The sequence below is a fragment of the Chenopodium album genome, chromosome 25 (assembly GCF_948465745.1).
Source record: "Chenopodium album chromosome 25, dcCheAlbu1.1, whole genome shotgun sequence".
In the NCBI taxonomy this organism is placed as follows: Eukaryota; Viridiplantae; Streptophyta; class Magnoliopsida; order Caryophyllales; family Amaranthaceae; genus Chenopodium; species Chenopodium album.
The window spans coordinates 8,682,547-8,695,969 of NC_137858.1; the positions used below are offsets into that span (position 1 = coordinate 8,682,547).

General features: G+C 36.1%; 2 protein-coding genes, 2 non-coding genes and 1 pseudogene across 5 annotated transcripts; 3 read left to right on the forward strand and 2 right to left on the reverse strand.

Annotated features, from left to right (window-relative positions):
• The first annotated feature begins 530 nt into the window (after window positions 1–530).
• On the forward strand, window positions 531–3,031 carry LOC145613601 (glycine-rich domain-containing protein 2-like; annotated as a pseudogene). The gene is made up of 6 exons (XR_014106996.1): window positions 531–692; window positions 818–1,257; window positions 1,538–2,073; window positions 2,191–2,356; window positions 2,436–2,591; window positions 2,687–3,031. The product of XR_014106996.1 is annotated as a glycine-rich domain-containing protein 2-like (transcript).
• Window positions 3,032–3,486: 455 nt separating this feature from the next.
• Window positions 3,487–8,079, reverse strand: LOC145614702 (putative disease resistance protein RGA3). Its single transcript, XM_081669774.1, has 2 exons — window positions 7,191–8,079; window positions 3,487–6,792 (listed from the first exon to the last, which is right to left on the reverse strand). Exons 1-2 carry the CDS (start codon window positions 7,861–7,863, stop codon window positions 3,782–3,784), a joined length of 3,684 nt encoding a protein of 1,227 aa, XP_081525900.1. The 5' UTR covers window positions 7,864–8,079; the 3' UTR covers window positions 3,487–3,781.
• A 319-nt stretch (window positions 8,080–8,398) lies between these two features.
• Window positions 8,399–8,470, forward strand: TRNAQ-UUG (transfer RNA glutamine (anticodon UUG)). The gene has a single exon. It is a non-coding gene; the product is annotated as a tRNA-Gln (tRNA).
• Window positions 8,471–8,561: 91 nt separating this feature from the next.
• LOC145614470 (uncharacterized) lies at window positions 8,562–11,917 on the reverse strand. The gene is made up of 3 exons (XM_081669526.1): window positions 11,365–11,917; window positions 9,704–9,981; window positions 8,562–9,075 (listed from the first exon to the last, which is right to left on the reverse strand). Exons 1-3 carry the CDS (start codon window positions 11,645–11,647, stop codon window positions 8,767–8,769), a joined length of 870 nt encoding a protein of 289 aa, XP_081525652.1. The 5' UTR covers window positions 11,648–11,917; the 3' UTR covers window positions 8,562–8,766.
• Window positions 11,918–13,057: 1,140 nt separating this feature from the next.
• TRNAQ-UUG (transfer RNA glutamine (anticodon UUG)) lies at window positions 13,058–13,129 on the forward strand. Its single transcript has one exon. It is a non-coding gene; the product is annotated as a tRNA-Gln (tRNA).
• The last annotated feature ends 294 nt before the right edge of the window (window positions 13,130–13,423 follow it).

Below are 13,423 nucleotides of genomic sequence, written 5' to 3' on the forward strand. Positions count from 1 at the left end.
GAAGCACAAAAGATCACACTGAGTGTAGACCTTGAAGCTTCTGCAAGGCAGCTGCTGAAATTTCTAGCAGTAATTGACAAAAATCGCGCTCTCTATGAAGGACCTGTCTTGGATCGTGCCATTTACAGGTATTTTGGATCGTATGCACTTATTATAATCTCCTCCATTAACAAAAGAGATGATTTGCTTATGTAGAATGATGCTTTAATCTTTCTTGAAAAGGTACAAAAAATATTGGCTACCTCTGCTAGCGAAAAATTCTGAGCCTGCAGGGTTAGGATGCCCTTTAGTTGTACCTCTTGACTGTGAATGGATCTGGCACGTTCACCGGCTTAATCTGGTTAGTAGCCCTTAGATGAAATGGTCACGTTTATCTATTACTCCGTACTAGTTTCTGCACCTAAAATGGAGGACTGAACTTATATGTATGGTTCCAGAAACGTTACAAGACAGATTGCGAGGAACTTTATGGAAGGATACTTGATCACTCAAATGTTGAGTCAACCACCCAAAGGACTAGCCTTAACCATATGAATGAAGTTTGGACAAGGATGTTCCATGATGAATCATTTGAGCTTGATTTAAGCAATCCCATGACGGAAAGTGATGCAGTTTGCAAATCCGATTCCCAAAAGAGCACGAACTATGATCTTGCATCTGCCGTAAGAAGGCAGATCACCTTCTTTTACCAGGTCAGATAAGACATCTTGTATGATTGTATCTTCCTGAAGTTCCATTACTATCTTGACATAAGCCTTAGAAATACAGAAAAGGTTAGATTTTAGATTTTTAAGGTGAGAAGGTGTTATTGTCACAGGTATCTAGGCCTCATATGAGCAATAACATATTTCTCAAGGAAGCAATAGCCAGATACAAGGGGTTTCTTCATCTAATTAAGAGAAATAAGGAGATGTCTATAAAGCGCTTTTGCGTTCCAACATATGATATTGACCTCATTTGGCATGCTCACCAATTGCACTCGGCCTTTTACTGTAAGGACACGACTGCTATATGTGGCGAGGTACTTGATCATGATGATACTGATTCTAATAGATCAGAAGGTATGAAACTAAGTGTCGAGTTTATGGAGACGAGTTATATGGTCTTAGGTATCGGAAAGCAGGAGCAATGTACAGAGGAAGTGCACCTTCACCTCTTACAGTTGATGCTCATCCATTCGAGAAAACTCAGAAGAGTGAAATCATTGCAAACAAAAGTCAAAATATCATTCAACTTCCAAAGAAAATGCTAATAGAGGTAAGTTCTAAGTTCCTTGGCCTGTAATAAGAGCATTTTTTCAGCAATATGCAAAAACTGATACACATACTCTGCCTGTAAATAGTCGTCACATTATCCTAACCTTTCATCATCAAGTTTCATCACGACCTTTTATAAAATTATTACTGAATTTTAAAAATCGTTGGTGTGTTTGGAAATCCAATAGTAATCTTTTTTTTACTTTAGGAACGCGATAAATTTTTCCTGATGATGTTGCATATACACATTCAACTATTTTTCCTCTCTAAAACACTTGCAGGTTCTACTGGAGATAGTGGAAGTAAGAGGACTACCTCAAAGGCATGGAGATAAATTCTTCATTAACTTCAGTCAGAGAAACAAAAATAATCTTAACAATGTAACAGAGAAAAAGCTGAGTATTTCTTCAGAGTCTCAGAAAAAACAGGTGATAAGTTTCCAATCCGAACCAACCTCAGAGCTTCTCTTTGAACTGATGTCCAAGTCAAGTACTGCAAACTACATGAATTCTGCCAAAATTATAGGCACCACTACAATCTCCCTAGTAGATGTTGTGAATGCCGGGCAAGAACTCTCAGTTGACCGATGGTTTGAGTTGCTCCCATCCTTGGAAACTAAAGACACAAATCAGCCTATAAGTCTACGGATTTCTCTCTCGTTCACTCCTCCTGCTAGTGCTCCGTATGTGTTCCATATGGTTCCTTCAGGTAGTGTCAAAAATCATACTTCTGTTCCAGATGAGGCTGGTAACCCAGTCAAAAATCATACTTCTGTTCTAGATGAGGCTGGTAACCCAGTAATTGGAGTTTATACGAGGTGACCATGACAAAATTTGATGCACAAGTGTTTTCTACTTAAAATTTAGTATTATCAGGATATTAAGAAGCCTAATATAATAGTTTGAATCCTTTTTTGGTGATTTGTGATGCCTAGGAATGTCGACAAAAGTCCGTATGAAGTGATTGGTGTGTTGGAATCAAGGGAAGATTCTATCCTTGCAAAGAAAAAGGGAGTTGGATGGTCTTTGATGGATTCTCAATGGGACTTTCGTCCACGAAACAAACCAGGAAATTCCTATGAGCTCTTAGGTGAAACAAAGGCAAGCATGTACATTTTTTTGACATTTAACAGGAGTTACAGGACCATTTAAAAAAACTTGTATCGTAATATTTATGCAGGTGATATTCTTTCCTGGTAAGAAGTTAGAATACGAAACCAAGCACAGCAGTAAAAGAGACGAGCAGGACAACTTCACCACTGCAGTTGAATTTTCTCCTGAAAATCCTTATGGAAAAGCTGTGGCTCTCTTTGACTTAAAATTTGGTGTTCTTCAGGTAAATTTTACTTGCATATTCAAACTTTTATCAGCCTAACTATAGAAAGTTTAAAGTTTTGGATTCATTTTAACTATAGACAATGTGTCAAGTAGGTCGAGGAGGAATGGTTCCTGCTACCAGGAACTATATCAGCCTACTGTATCCTATATGATGCTATGACACAAGAAGAATACAGAGATCGTAGTGTAAATAGTGCCAATTATGGAACTGGTGGAGGCTCTTGTGGAGGAGCTACATGTGGCAGTGGTTCTGGTGGATGTGAAGGTGGAGATGGCGGAACAGAAGATTGTCGTGGGGATAGTATTGAAGGTGGAAATGGCGAGGAAGGAGATTGTGGTGGGGCTAGTATTGAAGGTGGAGATGGCGGGGGAGGAGATAGTGGTGGGGGCTCTTGTGGAGGAGCTTCATGTGGCGGTGGTTGTGGATGTGGAGGATGAATCATGTATTTCAAATGCTTGATTACTGATTGAGGAATAAGTTGAACTATGGATAGTTGATTTAACAGACAATACCTAGTGCGGAGTACATTATTGAAGGAATGTGGCAGATATGACTGATATTCGAGAGTGTATAATGGAGCAACTGTAAAACTCAAGATGACAGTAATAACTAATATGTAGTACATTTATTTCAAGCATATTAATGTGCATCAGTGCATAACCTATGAATAACAGTGATCTGCGCACACTTATGCCTTTGTTTAATCATTTGCCAATTACAATGTCACCTCAATCATATACTATGATCTATAATAGTTTGCATTATATATACATGATCTTATATAAGAAATAAAAAACTGAAATATGTGTGTATGTATGTTATATATCCTGTTCAAACTTTGAGTAAAGCCAAGCAATTATTAAATGAGTGATTAGATTATAATCAACCTCGGTTCTCTTTATCATCCTAATAAAACTAAGAGCAAAGTAGGAAGCACACCGATTACTACAGCTATTGAAGCACCAAAATGAAACAAGGGAAAATAAGTTGAGCAAGTTGAAACAGCCGAGCCTAGGGTAATGGTGAACTAAGTGGAACAGCTCCAAACAGGGAGAAATTATTATAAAAAGTAACAAGAAAATGTGTATTTTGACAAGGAAAGAGCTAGCAGAAGTGTTAACCTTGTACAAAAATGATGGGCATGCCGCATGCTTCATTGTCTTCAGTGATCTTGAACATCTGCTCAGTCAGATCCAAATATTGGGAACATGTGAGAGCTTGTCCCATTCAGGACCATTGTGTTTGGCACATCTCTTTTTCAAAAGTGGGCATCCTCCAACCTGCAGACTCTTTAATTGGGTGAGACGTCGCATGGCCTCTGTTGAAGGTAGAAATTTCAACACTTTGCAATTCCATATCTCCAATATCTCAAGAGATGACAGGTCCCCTATCCACTCTGGAAGTTGATCCAATGCAGGAAATCTCTGAATAATCAGATATTTAATGCTAGAAAGGAGGAGTTGAAGATTTTGTGGCAGAAACTTGACATTTGCACAATCCCTCAATGTTAGTCTTACAAGGGATTGATAACTTAGGGAGGGTGTAATGTAAGAAAAGCACCTTCTGAATTCCTCCTCGTCTTCAAACCCACCAATATCTAGATCCTTAAGGCAATGAAGATGTGAAATTGACCGTAGCACAGAAGTCATTAACTTTCCTGAATTTACAGCAGTTAATGTGACAAGACCCTCTAATCTACTTAAATCTGGGGCAGGATCCTCTATCAATGGGCAGTTCTTTATCCTCAGATACTCCAAAGACGTACATTCCTGTATACTAGTTGGGATACTTGTTAAAAGTGTACATCCATCTATGATCAGTTCACGCAGAGAAGAGAGGCCATGGAAAAGATACTGAGGAAGAGAGCCCAAGGATGAACAATCTCTTATGTCCAATATCTGAAGACATACAAGGGATTGTAGGCCTGTGGGCAAAGACTCAAGCTTACTACAGCTCCAGATCTCCAATCTCTGTAGGTTCGTACAATTTGGCAGCTCCTGAGGTAGACTCTTGATTTCTGATAATCTATACACTTTGAGTGAAGTGAGACTACCATTGTTAAATTTGATGATACCTGAGGGTATTGAATCCAGCTGAGGGCAACCTCCGACTTTTAGAGTTTCAAGGCAAGGAAATGCAGTTGGCTCTAGTGCCAGGGGTGGTGGCTTCCAAGTGACTAGCCTGGGAAATTCCCAAATAAGAAGATGTCTCAGAGCTGGAAATAATTCTACTGAATTCAGATTAGTAGTGTAAGGCCCACATTGTTGCCCGCTAGTACCACTCCTGCTTTGGTACACAGGTGCATCATGTTCACCAACATAAAATTCATTACCTATACATTCCATTCCATGAAAAAAGGTCAGCTTCAGAATATTCAGACAGGGAAGCAACCCGAGAGTGGGAAGTTGTTCGCAGCTGCTGCAATAATCTATTTTCACCACAGTGAGATTGCTAAGCAGTGCAAGACCACCTCTCTGCTTCACAGCCATATTCATAACCCATGAAGGAAACCTCATGCCCTTGAAGCTTGCTAATTTCAGTGATGTTATATTTGGGTGAGGTTCCAAACCACCCAAAACATCCTCATCAGTATTTTCGCTACTTGCTGCTCTGACATAAGCCCAACTCAGGCTTAATTTCAAGACCTTGCACTTTCTACCAAGGCCAACTTTCCTCGCTTCCTCCTTTCCCTTTACATGCTCAAGACCCTTGATGCATATCAGACCCATAACTTTATGCAGAGGTTCCAGTTCATCAATAGTCCACCCTTCCCCATCACGTAACTCAAGATGAGGTAAGGTCTGCAGGCAAGTCAATTGCTGTAATCCTCTAGAAGCAAACACATAATCTGATGTCAAGATGTGTCTTAAGCTGACCAGCTTGTGCAATTTCCGGGGTAGCTGTTTCAGCTCTTTACAACCTTGCAGGCTCAAAGTCTGTAGTTGGTAGAGTTTACAGATTACATCTGGCAATGTTTTGATCGGATTATAAGATAGGTCAAGATATCTTAGATGTTTCAGCCGCCCAATGGCAGGGGAAACCTCTGTTAGCCCAATATTGGCCATTATCAGTGTGCGCAAGTACATTGCACAAATCAACATATCCCACCTCGGCACACCACCCCATAAACTTATTGTTCTTAGCTTCTGTATGTTCACCCCTACAGGTGTTTTGGCTGCAATTTCACTCTCTCCAAAATTGATAACAAGATGCCGAAAATCAAAGGAATTATTCAGTGTGGCTTCTGCATTCCAGACCAACAAATCCTTTTGCCAAATATACACAGCAAGATCATGCACTAAATCATGCATTTTGTAGAACATAATTTCACCGGTTTCATCATCATCTATTTCTTCCTGTAAGAACGAATTATTCAGTAAAATTTGAAAATATTTCTCCCCAGTTTCCTCCATCCTTGTTCCAGATTCATGAAGAAAGCCCTGAGCCAACCAAAGAGCTATTAATTGGCCCTTATCTATTAAGCTGTCTTTACGAAAGATTGCACAACAGGCGAAACATTGCTTCAAAGACAGGCAAGGTAAATTCTTAAAGCTTAAAAACAACGATGGCAAGATGTAATTTTCATCATCCTGTGGCAAATCCCAAAGTTCACTTCTTTCTATTAACTCCCATTCAGAAGGATGTTTCTTCAACTGCAATAAGCCTCTGATTGCTTTTATTGCCAAAGGAACGCCCTTACACTTCTCAACAATCCTTCTCCCAACACCCTCAAAAGAAGAAGACATACTTGGTAGCATCCTACTAACAAAAACATTATGTTTCAATAAGGCCCAACCATCATTTTCTGACAATCCTTCGAGCTTGTGTGTGTAGACTGTTCGCGCTTTCTCTGCAACTCCAATGCTACGAGTGGTTATTAAAACCACACTTCCTGCTATATCCCCAATCCTCTGCAATTCATTCTTAAAGGAATCCCAAAGCTCAACATTGTTGTTCCATACATCATCAAGTACAAGCAAGAACTTTTTCTCCTTCAACTCTCCCTGAAGCTTATTAATAACTGCACCTGTATTGGTTACATCACAATTGCCTGATGTAAGCGATTCAACCATCTCCTTCAGAAGTCTTTCAATATCGAAATTCTCAGAAACACATATCCAGGCTTTTTTCTTGTTAAAGTGTGCATCAACTTTATCATGTTCATATAGGCGTCTTGCTAAAGTTGTCTTACCAAGGCCTGTATGACATAAAAAATCAAAATCAACTAAAGCTTAAGATTTGTAAGGACAAAGTAATTTTGAATCCAATAATTACAATCAACTAAAGCTAGCTTTGTTCCCTTCACCTTAGATTTACCGATTTCATGGACTATAAGTTACTGATAAGTTCTTCAATAGCATACGAGGGCTATTCCATTTCAATATACAGGGACATTTCGCTCAAAAAGCTCTGATGAAAAAGGCTAATAAGTTCAAATAAGCGAACACAACCAAAAATTTAACACATTTCCTTACTTTCAAGACAGAAAAACATTGCAAGGGGTGATTTTGTGTAAAGAAAAAAACAATTAATTAAATTCATTTAAGGGGTGATTTGTGTAGTATGTTAAATAAATAAAAAAACAATAAAATTTACCTCCGATTCCAACGATGGCAATGGTGGACAAATAACCATTGTTGATTGGATTGCAAAGCACCTCTAGTAGCTTCTCCTGATCAACCTCCCTCCCTACGAACTCGTAATCACTAGCAGCAGCATGTTTTCTAACTTGATTCAAATTAACAATAAACTGATCACCTCCATCCATAAAAATAGATGAAGCAACTGCTTCTCTTGCCAACTTCACCTGCTTAAGACCCATCTTCTGTGCCTCCTTCTCAAGCTTTTCCAACTTCGAAACAATCTTCTTGACTCGATAACTCAACTCGAAACGAAACAAAATAAGATTATTATCACTGCTAGAGATGTTGAAAAACTTATGGAATTTTTTCTTAGGCTCAAATTTCCTACAAAGTAATTCATAAGCATGATCATCCAATATATTATCAGCAGAATATGCAACATCTTTGAGTTTCATTAGCCAAAGGTTAACAACTTGGCTTTTTTCTTCATGACTTTTGGCTCCTAGATCATCCAAAAATGCTTTAATGTATAATAACTTGTTCTTTAGCAACTCGAGTTGATCGTTGAAACCCCATGAAAGTGATCTGATCTCCTCAAAAGCGCGAGCTGCCACTAACCTGGTAACCGCCTTTGCTGCCTCTTCGACTAATCCTGATGCTATACTACTTGCTATGAATTCTTCCATGGATGAATGATTAAGAGAGAAAGGGAGAAATGAAATGGAGTTACAGAGTTTTGATGACTTTGAAGTCAACTGGGCTCCATTAATAATTAGGTGTGTAAAGTTGTACAAATACTTTGAAAATTATGGTCATGTAAACTTAAATTCTACCAAGTTTATAAAATAAATTATGAGGAAATAATCTGTTCACAAAAGTCTAGAGTAGGAAGTCTTACAAAATCAGACCATACAAAATCATACCAAATAATTTCATAATAGACTAAGACTACACTAAATTTTTTTTCATTTGTGTTTTCATACTGCTAAAATTTAAAATTTTTTACCACTAAATATTATGAAAGTCAGAGGTTTGAAGGATACACATTATTTATAAAAAAAAAAAAAAAAAAATAATAATAATAATAATAATAATAATAATAATAATAATAATAATAATAATAATAAAAATAAAAAATTATCTGCTTTTGTTTTTTCAAATTAAAAAAATAACACCTTGAAAATGAGAATCATAAACTGCAAACAAAAATAAGCACAATAAGGTTCTATGGTGTAGTGGTTAGCACTCTGGACTTTGAATCCAGCGACCTGGGTTCGACTCCCGGTAGGACCTCTTTTGCTTTTTAACAGTAACTTCCAAAACATTTTTTAATTATTTTTATTGTATGATAAAAATAAAAACAACATTTTTATACAGCAACGAATGTAAACAAATACTCTTTATAATCAACATAATTTACATCATGCCTTTTTTTTCACAAGAAAAGTCCATGTTGGGAAATACATTATCTTGGTTTTCTTTTTTCTTTGATGCTACAAACAACAATAACCTATATAATCCTTTTTCAGAACATCATAAAACAAACAATAGAAGCTCAGCCAGCTAAAAACTTGGGTCTTGCTTTCACTTTAATCACTATGATGGTTCTGTGGAGGATTCTTTTCTCTCTTATAAGCACCAAAGATGTCGATGCCTAGACCGATATTGAGCAAATTCATACCAATCATCCCAAATAAAGCAAGTGGTAGCTCTACACCCTTGTCAAACTTTGGGGCATCTATAACTAGTTTGATCAAAATCAATGCGTGGGGTAGTAATCGAGCAAAGAAGAAGGTGAGCCAGTTTAGAAACCATTCTGCCTTCACGATTGTACTCTCTGCACTCCTAATCCCTGCCATTCGTCTTACTTTCCTCACATGTAGAAAGACTGAGTGCAACTGTTATCACGATTAAAACGAAACCAGATGGTTCAGCTCAGGAGTGGAAAATCACATGTTAGTATGTTACATTGATAGCAGAAGATATGCCCATATCAAGGCTTAGGTTTTTTCATGCGAAGGATTCATAATACCTTGATTTGGGTGGTGATATTGAAGATCAGTTATTGTGAAGAGAAGGGTAACAGATCGAAAATAATGTTGCTTAAGAGGATAGTCTCAACTTTTATACAATTGTTATAGAAAATGAAAAAAAAAAAAAAAAAAAAACAAAGAACGACAAAAATATTAGCTACAGGCATAAGGGAGATGATCTTATTAGGTTGTGAGGAATTCAGGCATAAGAGTATACAAGTACAATAGAACAGCTAGTGCTGGTCCACTCGAAGAACCAACTTCAAAGGCAGCAAAAACAGCAAGAGGCAAACAACATCAATAAGAAATGATGACAGCTAACAATATGAAAATCAAGTTACAGTTGCTGATCACTCAAGTAGCTACAAACAAAGCTAGGGAGAAAATTCCTCAAATCGGATTAATAACAGGACATGTGCACTTCAGAAAAGGCAAAGAACCATTAACAAGCATACAACAGAAATAATGCTCCAAAGCGATAATAAAAAAGTACCTCACAGATTAGGGTAAGGATGAGGTAGTTGATGGTGACATTACGATAAAGAGCAAGCGTGAAGCAGAGAAGAAGGATCAGGTGGTGTGCCAGGATAGATGGAAACCATCCGCTGTATAGTTCATACTTCAACATATCCCACTGATCATATGCAAAATAACCACAAGAAATGCATAGGGCTGTGTATGCCCATGGCCATGTATTTCGAACCAGTTCTTCATGGTCAAATATTTGAAGGGAACGCTTTTCACTCCATTGGTTGAACAATATAAACACAACTGCAACAGATGCAAGCAAGTTCATCAGACAACAGAAGCAAACCAGTTCGTCAGACAACAGAAGCAAACAAGTTCGTCAGACAAGAAGCAAGGAAATGAATAAGTCTTTTGAGTGATGCTCAGCACTTCAGCAGCCGGAGATGCCAGGAATTGAAGCATATGATAAATTCAAATCATAATGCAAGTTTTGGCACAAATAGTAGGTAAGTCATTCATAGTCTTCTGAAACTATTAACTATTAAGACACCTTATGCCAATGTATTAATGTTCCATCCATGGTCCACCCCGTACAACTACTCATTTCACTTCTAGCTAGAACTGTCTCCTTTCAATTATCAATACTACCTTATCAATCTACTTTGAGGGGCTGATCTTGAATTTTAACAGAATGATATAGAAGATGACAGGCTTGCATAGATCCTGAGATCGACAGACAGGGATAAACTAAGCCTAAACTACACGTTTTGTAAGTACAATTTAGCCTAAGAATTCTTGAATAGCTAGAGGATCAAATCTTGAAATCAAACAGTACAGGCATGAAACAATCATTTTTCTTGCTTATCTGAAAAGGCCAATGTGTTGAGCACTATCAATAGAATATGATGCAGGGATTTCGTTGATTGAGTATCAACTGTCAGACAACAATTGAAAGTAAAATTATACTCTTATATCATCAAATTCACAGCATAATAATCTCTTTGATTCATTGTAAACCAATTTACTTTACAAAGGTTAATTAGGTATGTAAAATTGAAAATTTGCAGTAGGGTTTTATAAGTTGCAGTCTCAAGCAACAACTGATATACAGCAAGAGTTCAATAGAAAACCAAAAACACCCAACACAAAGTTTCAGTACCTTAATTACATCAATAATTCACCATGAAAATGCAAAGCTCAATTAAACATCTAAGTACTCAATTGCACCTAATGACAAATTTGCCTACACAAAACCAAGACCTATGTTACTCGTACTCTTCATTTAACCTCGGGAATTTTTGTTGGATTCCCGACACTCAAACATTGGTGTGACACTTAAAACACTCCCTTTTAGGCAAAAATTTCACAAAATTGATCGTGTCTAACACTTCTAGCCGAGTCACAATTGGCAATAGTAACATAAATAAAGATTTTCCAACTAAGATGCGCATCTCATACCATTCCACATAGTTCCTACTTAAAATCACCAATTAAACTAAATAAAAGTACACAACAACACTCCACAATTACAAAATCAATTATACACCCATGTACAATCAAAACCCGAGCACACCCGTGTGTATAATGGACACTATCACGAAATTAAAACAAAATAAAAAAATACCCAAATAAAAAATCAACCAAAATTCAGAAAGACAGAATAAAAAAAAGAAGTGTAGAAATTACCAGAGGCAGAAGCAAAAGAAGAGTGAAGGAGAGAAACAGAGGTATTAACAAAAAGGGGTTCTCGAGAAACCCAAAATCGAAGAACCCAATTAGCAAATTGGAAGAACAAACAACCATACAATACAGGAAGAAGTTCTTTCTTATGATTTGACACAATTTCAAAGCCAACCGACAAACCCCACATCACCAAAGTTGCCATGAAAAAATCCCCTGCTTTATTCCTCTTTTGCTGCTGCTTCTTTTTGTGATTATTGTTATTATTACTTCCATTTTCTCTCACCATTTTTATTTTATTGTTGTTGTTGTTAATATCTCTGTTTTTGCTGGTATTAGTAGTTTTTGTTGTACTGGAATTGTTTGTGTTTGTGTCTGAAAAAAAGCTGGATTTTTTAAGGAGAGAGAAAAAGGGAAGAGGGAATTAAAAGGGGAGGTTGGGGGTTAGTTTCTTCATCTTTGCGTGAAGGGGATTTTAAGTATGATGCTTAATTGGCAATTTTAGAATCCATTTGGAAATGTTTGAGAGGTGAATGTTTGTAGAATCATCACTATTCTTGATAAAGACTTCTTTTTGCAGTTTATTTATACTCAATAGTATTAGAGAACACAAACTATTTATAAAATCGGCTAGACTATTATATTACATCCGTTGTAATCAAATATGAATAAAAGTTACCCCCGGTAAAAATAAAAGTTGTTTATTCTTTATCGATAAAGTTATCCTTTTTTTAATGAGTAAAATTCAAATTTAAAGCAAGTATATCATCATAAACCTTTTTCATTGTCCATAATCCATATGCTTTAAAATCAGGTTAGGTTTAAAGAAACTCGTTAAAAGTTACCTCAAATTAGCAAAGAGTAATCCACTAACATTTATTGTAATAAGGTGTACACAAAGATTAGGAAAGTCAAGTTTATTTGCCAAGTAAGCAAACAAAAATGTTACTTGACAATTTTGAGAATAAATAAATTTAAACTACCACTTGATATATATATATATATTTTTTTTTTTGGTTAATTTGACAGATAAATATTATTATTATTATTATTTTTTTATTTTTTATCGATCAACTAAAAATAGATTTTAGTTGACTTGAATGTCATTATATATTTTTTGCTCAATCCTTTGTTCATGTGATCTTGTCATGTATTTTAAAATAGTACGAAGCACCAATTTAGATAAATAAACTTAATAATTAAAAATTCTCGCCTATAAAAAAATTGACAATTGTAGAGTTTGTTAGTTTTCTTATGTTATGTCTTATGTGATTGTGTAAGGGATATAAATTGGATTGAAGGCTTGAAGCTGATGGGTATTTAAGAGACTAATTAGTCATATATTTTGATTGGCTCTTGCTATAGCTATAGTTTTCATAATTTTGTAGATTTTATTTTGCTGACTCTTAACCATCTATTAATAGACAAGTGTTAATCATTCAACATCATTGTCTAAAATTAGAAATAAGAGAGACATGGAAACATAAGGAACATAATTTTTTATTGTAAATTTTAAATTATTTTATTTACTTCATTTATAAAAAAATCTTTGCTTGTATGTTATCTATGTGTTGACCCTTAAAACCAAATTAGTGTTATTCTATCCCATACAAACTTTAGTGGGAAGTGGAATGTTTGGAATAAGCTCCCTAACAAAGAGTTAATATAATATTTACATCAGCTTTTCAAGACATAGCAAGGTTCTATGGTGTAGTGGTTAGCACTCTGGACTTTGAATCCAGCGACCTGGGTTCGACTCCCGGTAGGACCTTTTTAAAATGTTTACACAAACTTTCTCAATTTTTTCATGTTTTGCACTTTTGCATGAACACTAAAAATTGGCCCTTGGATTTCCCTTTTTTATAATGTTTATGCTCAAATTACAATCGCTCATCATGCTCAAAACTTCCAGATTTAATGTCAACCATTGACTTCAATCATTGCAATAACAATAAATCAGTCAAGTTAGTTTAGGAGTTTGATTGACATTGTTCCCAACAATTTATCGGAGTACTTTAAAAGTAAATAACATATTTTAGTTTAGTGGCTTGGGGTTCGATGATTT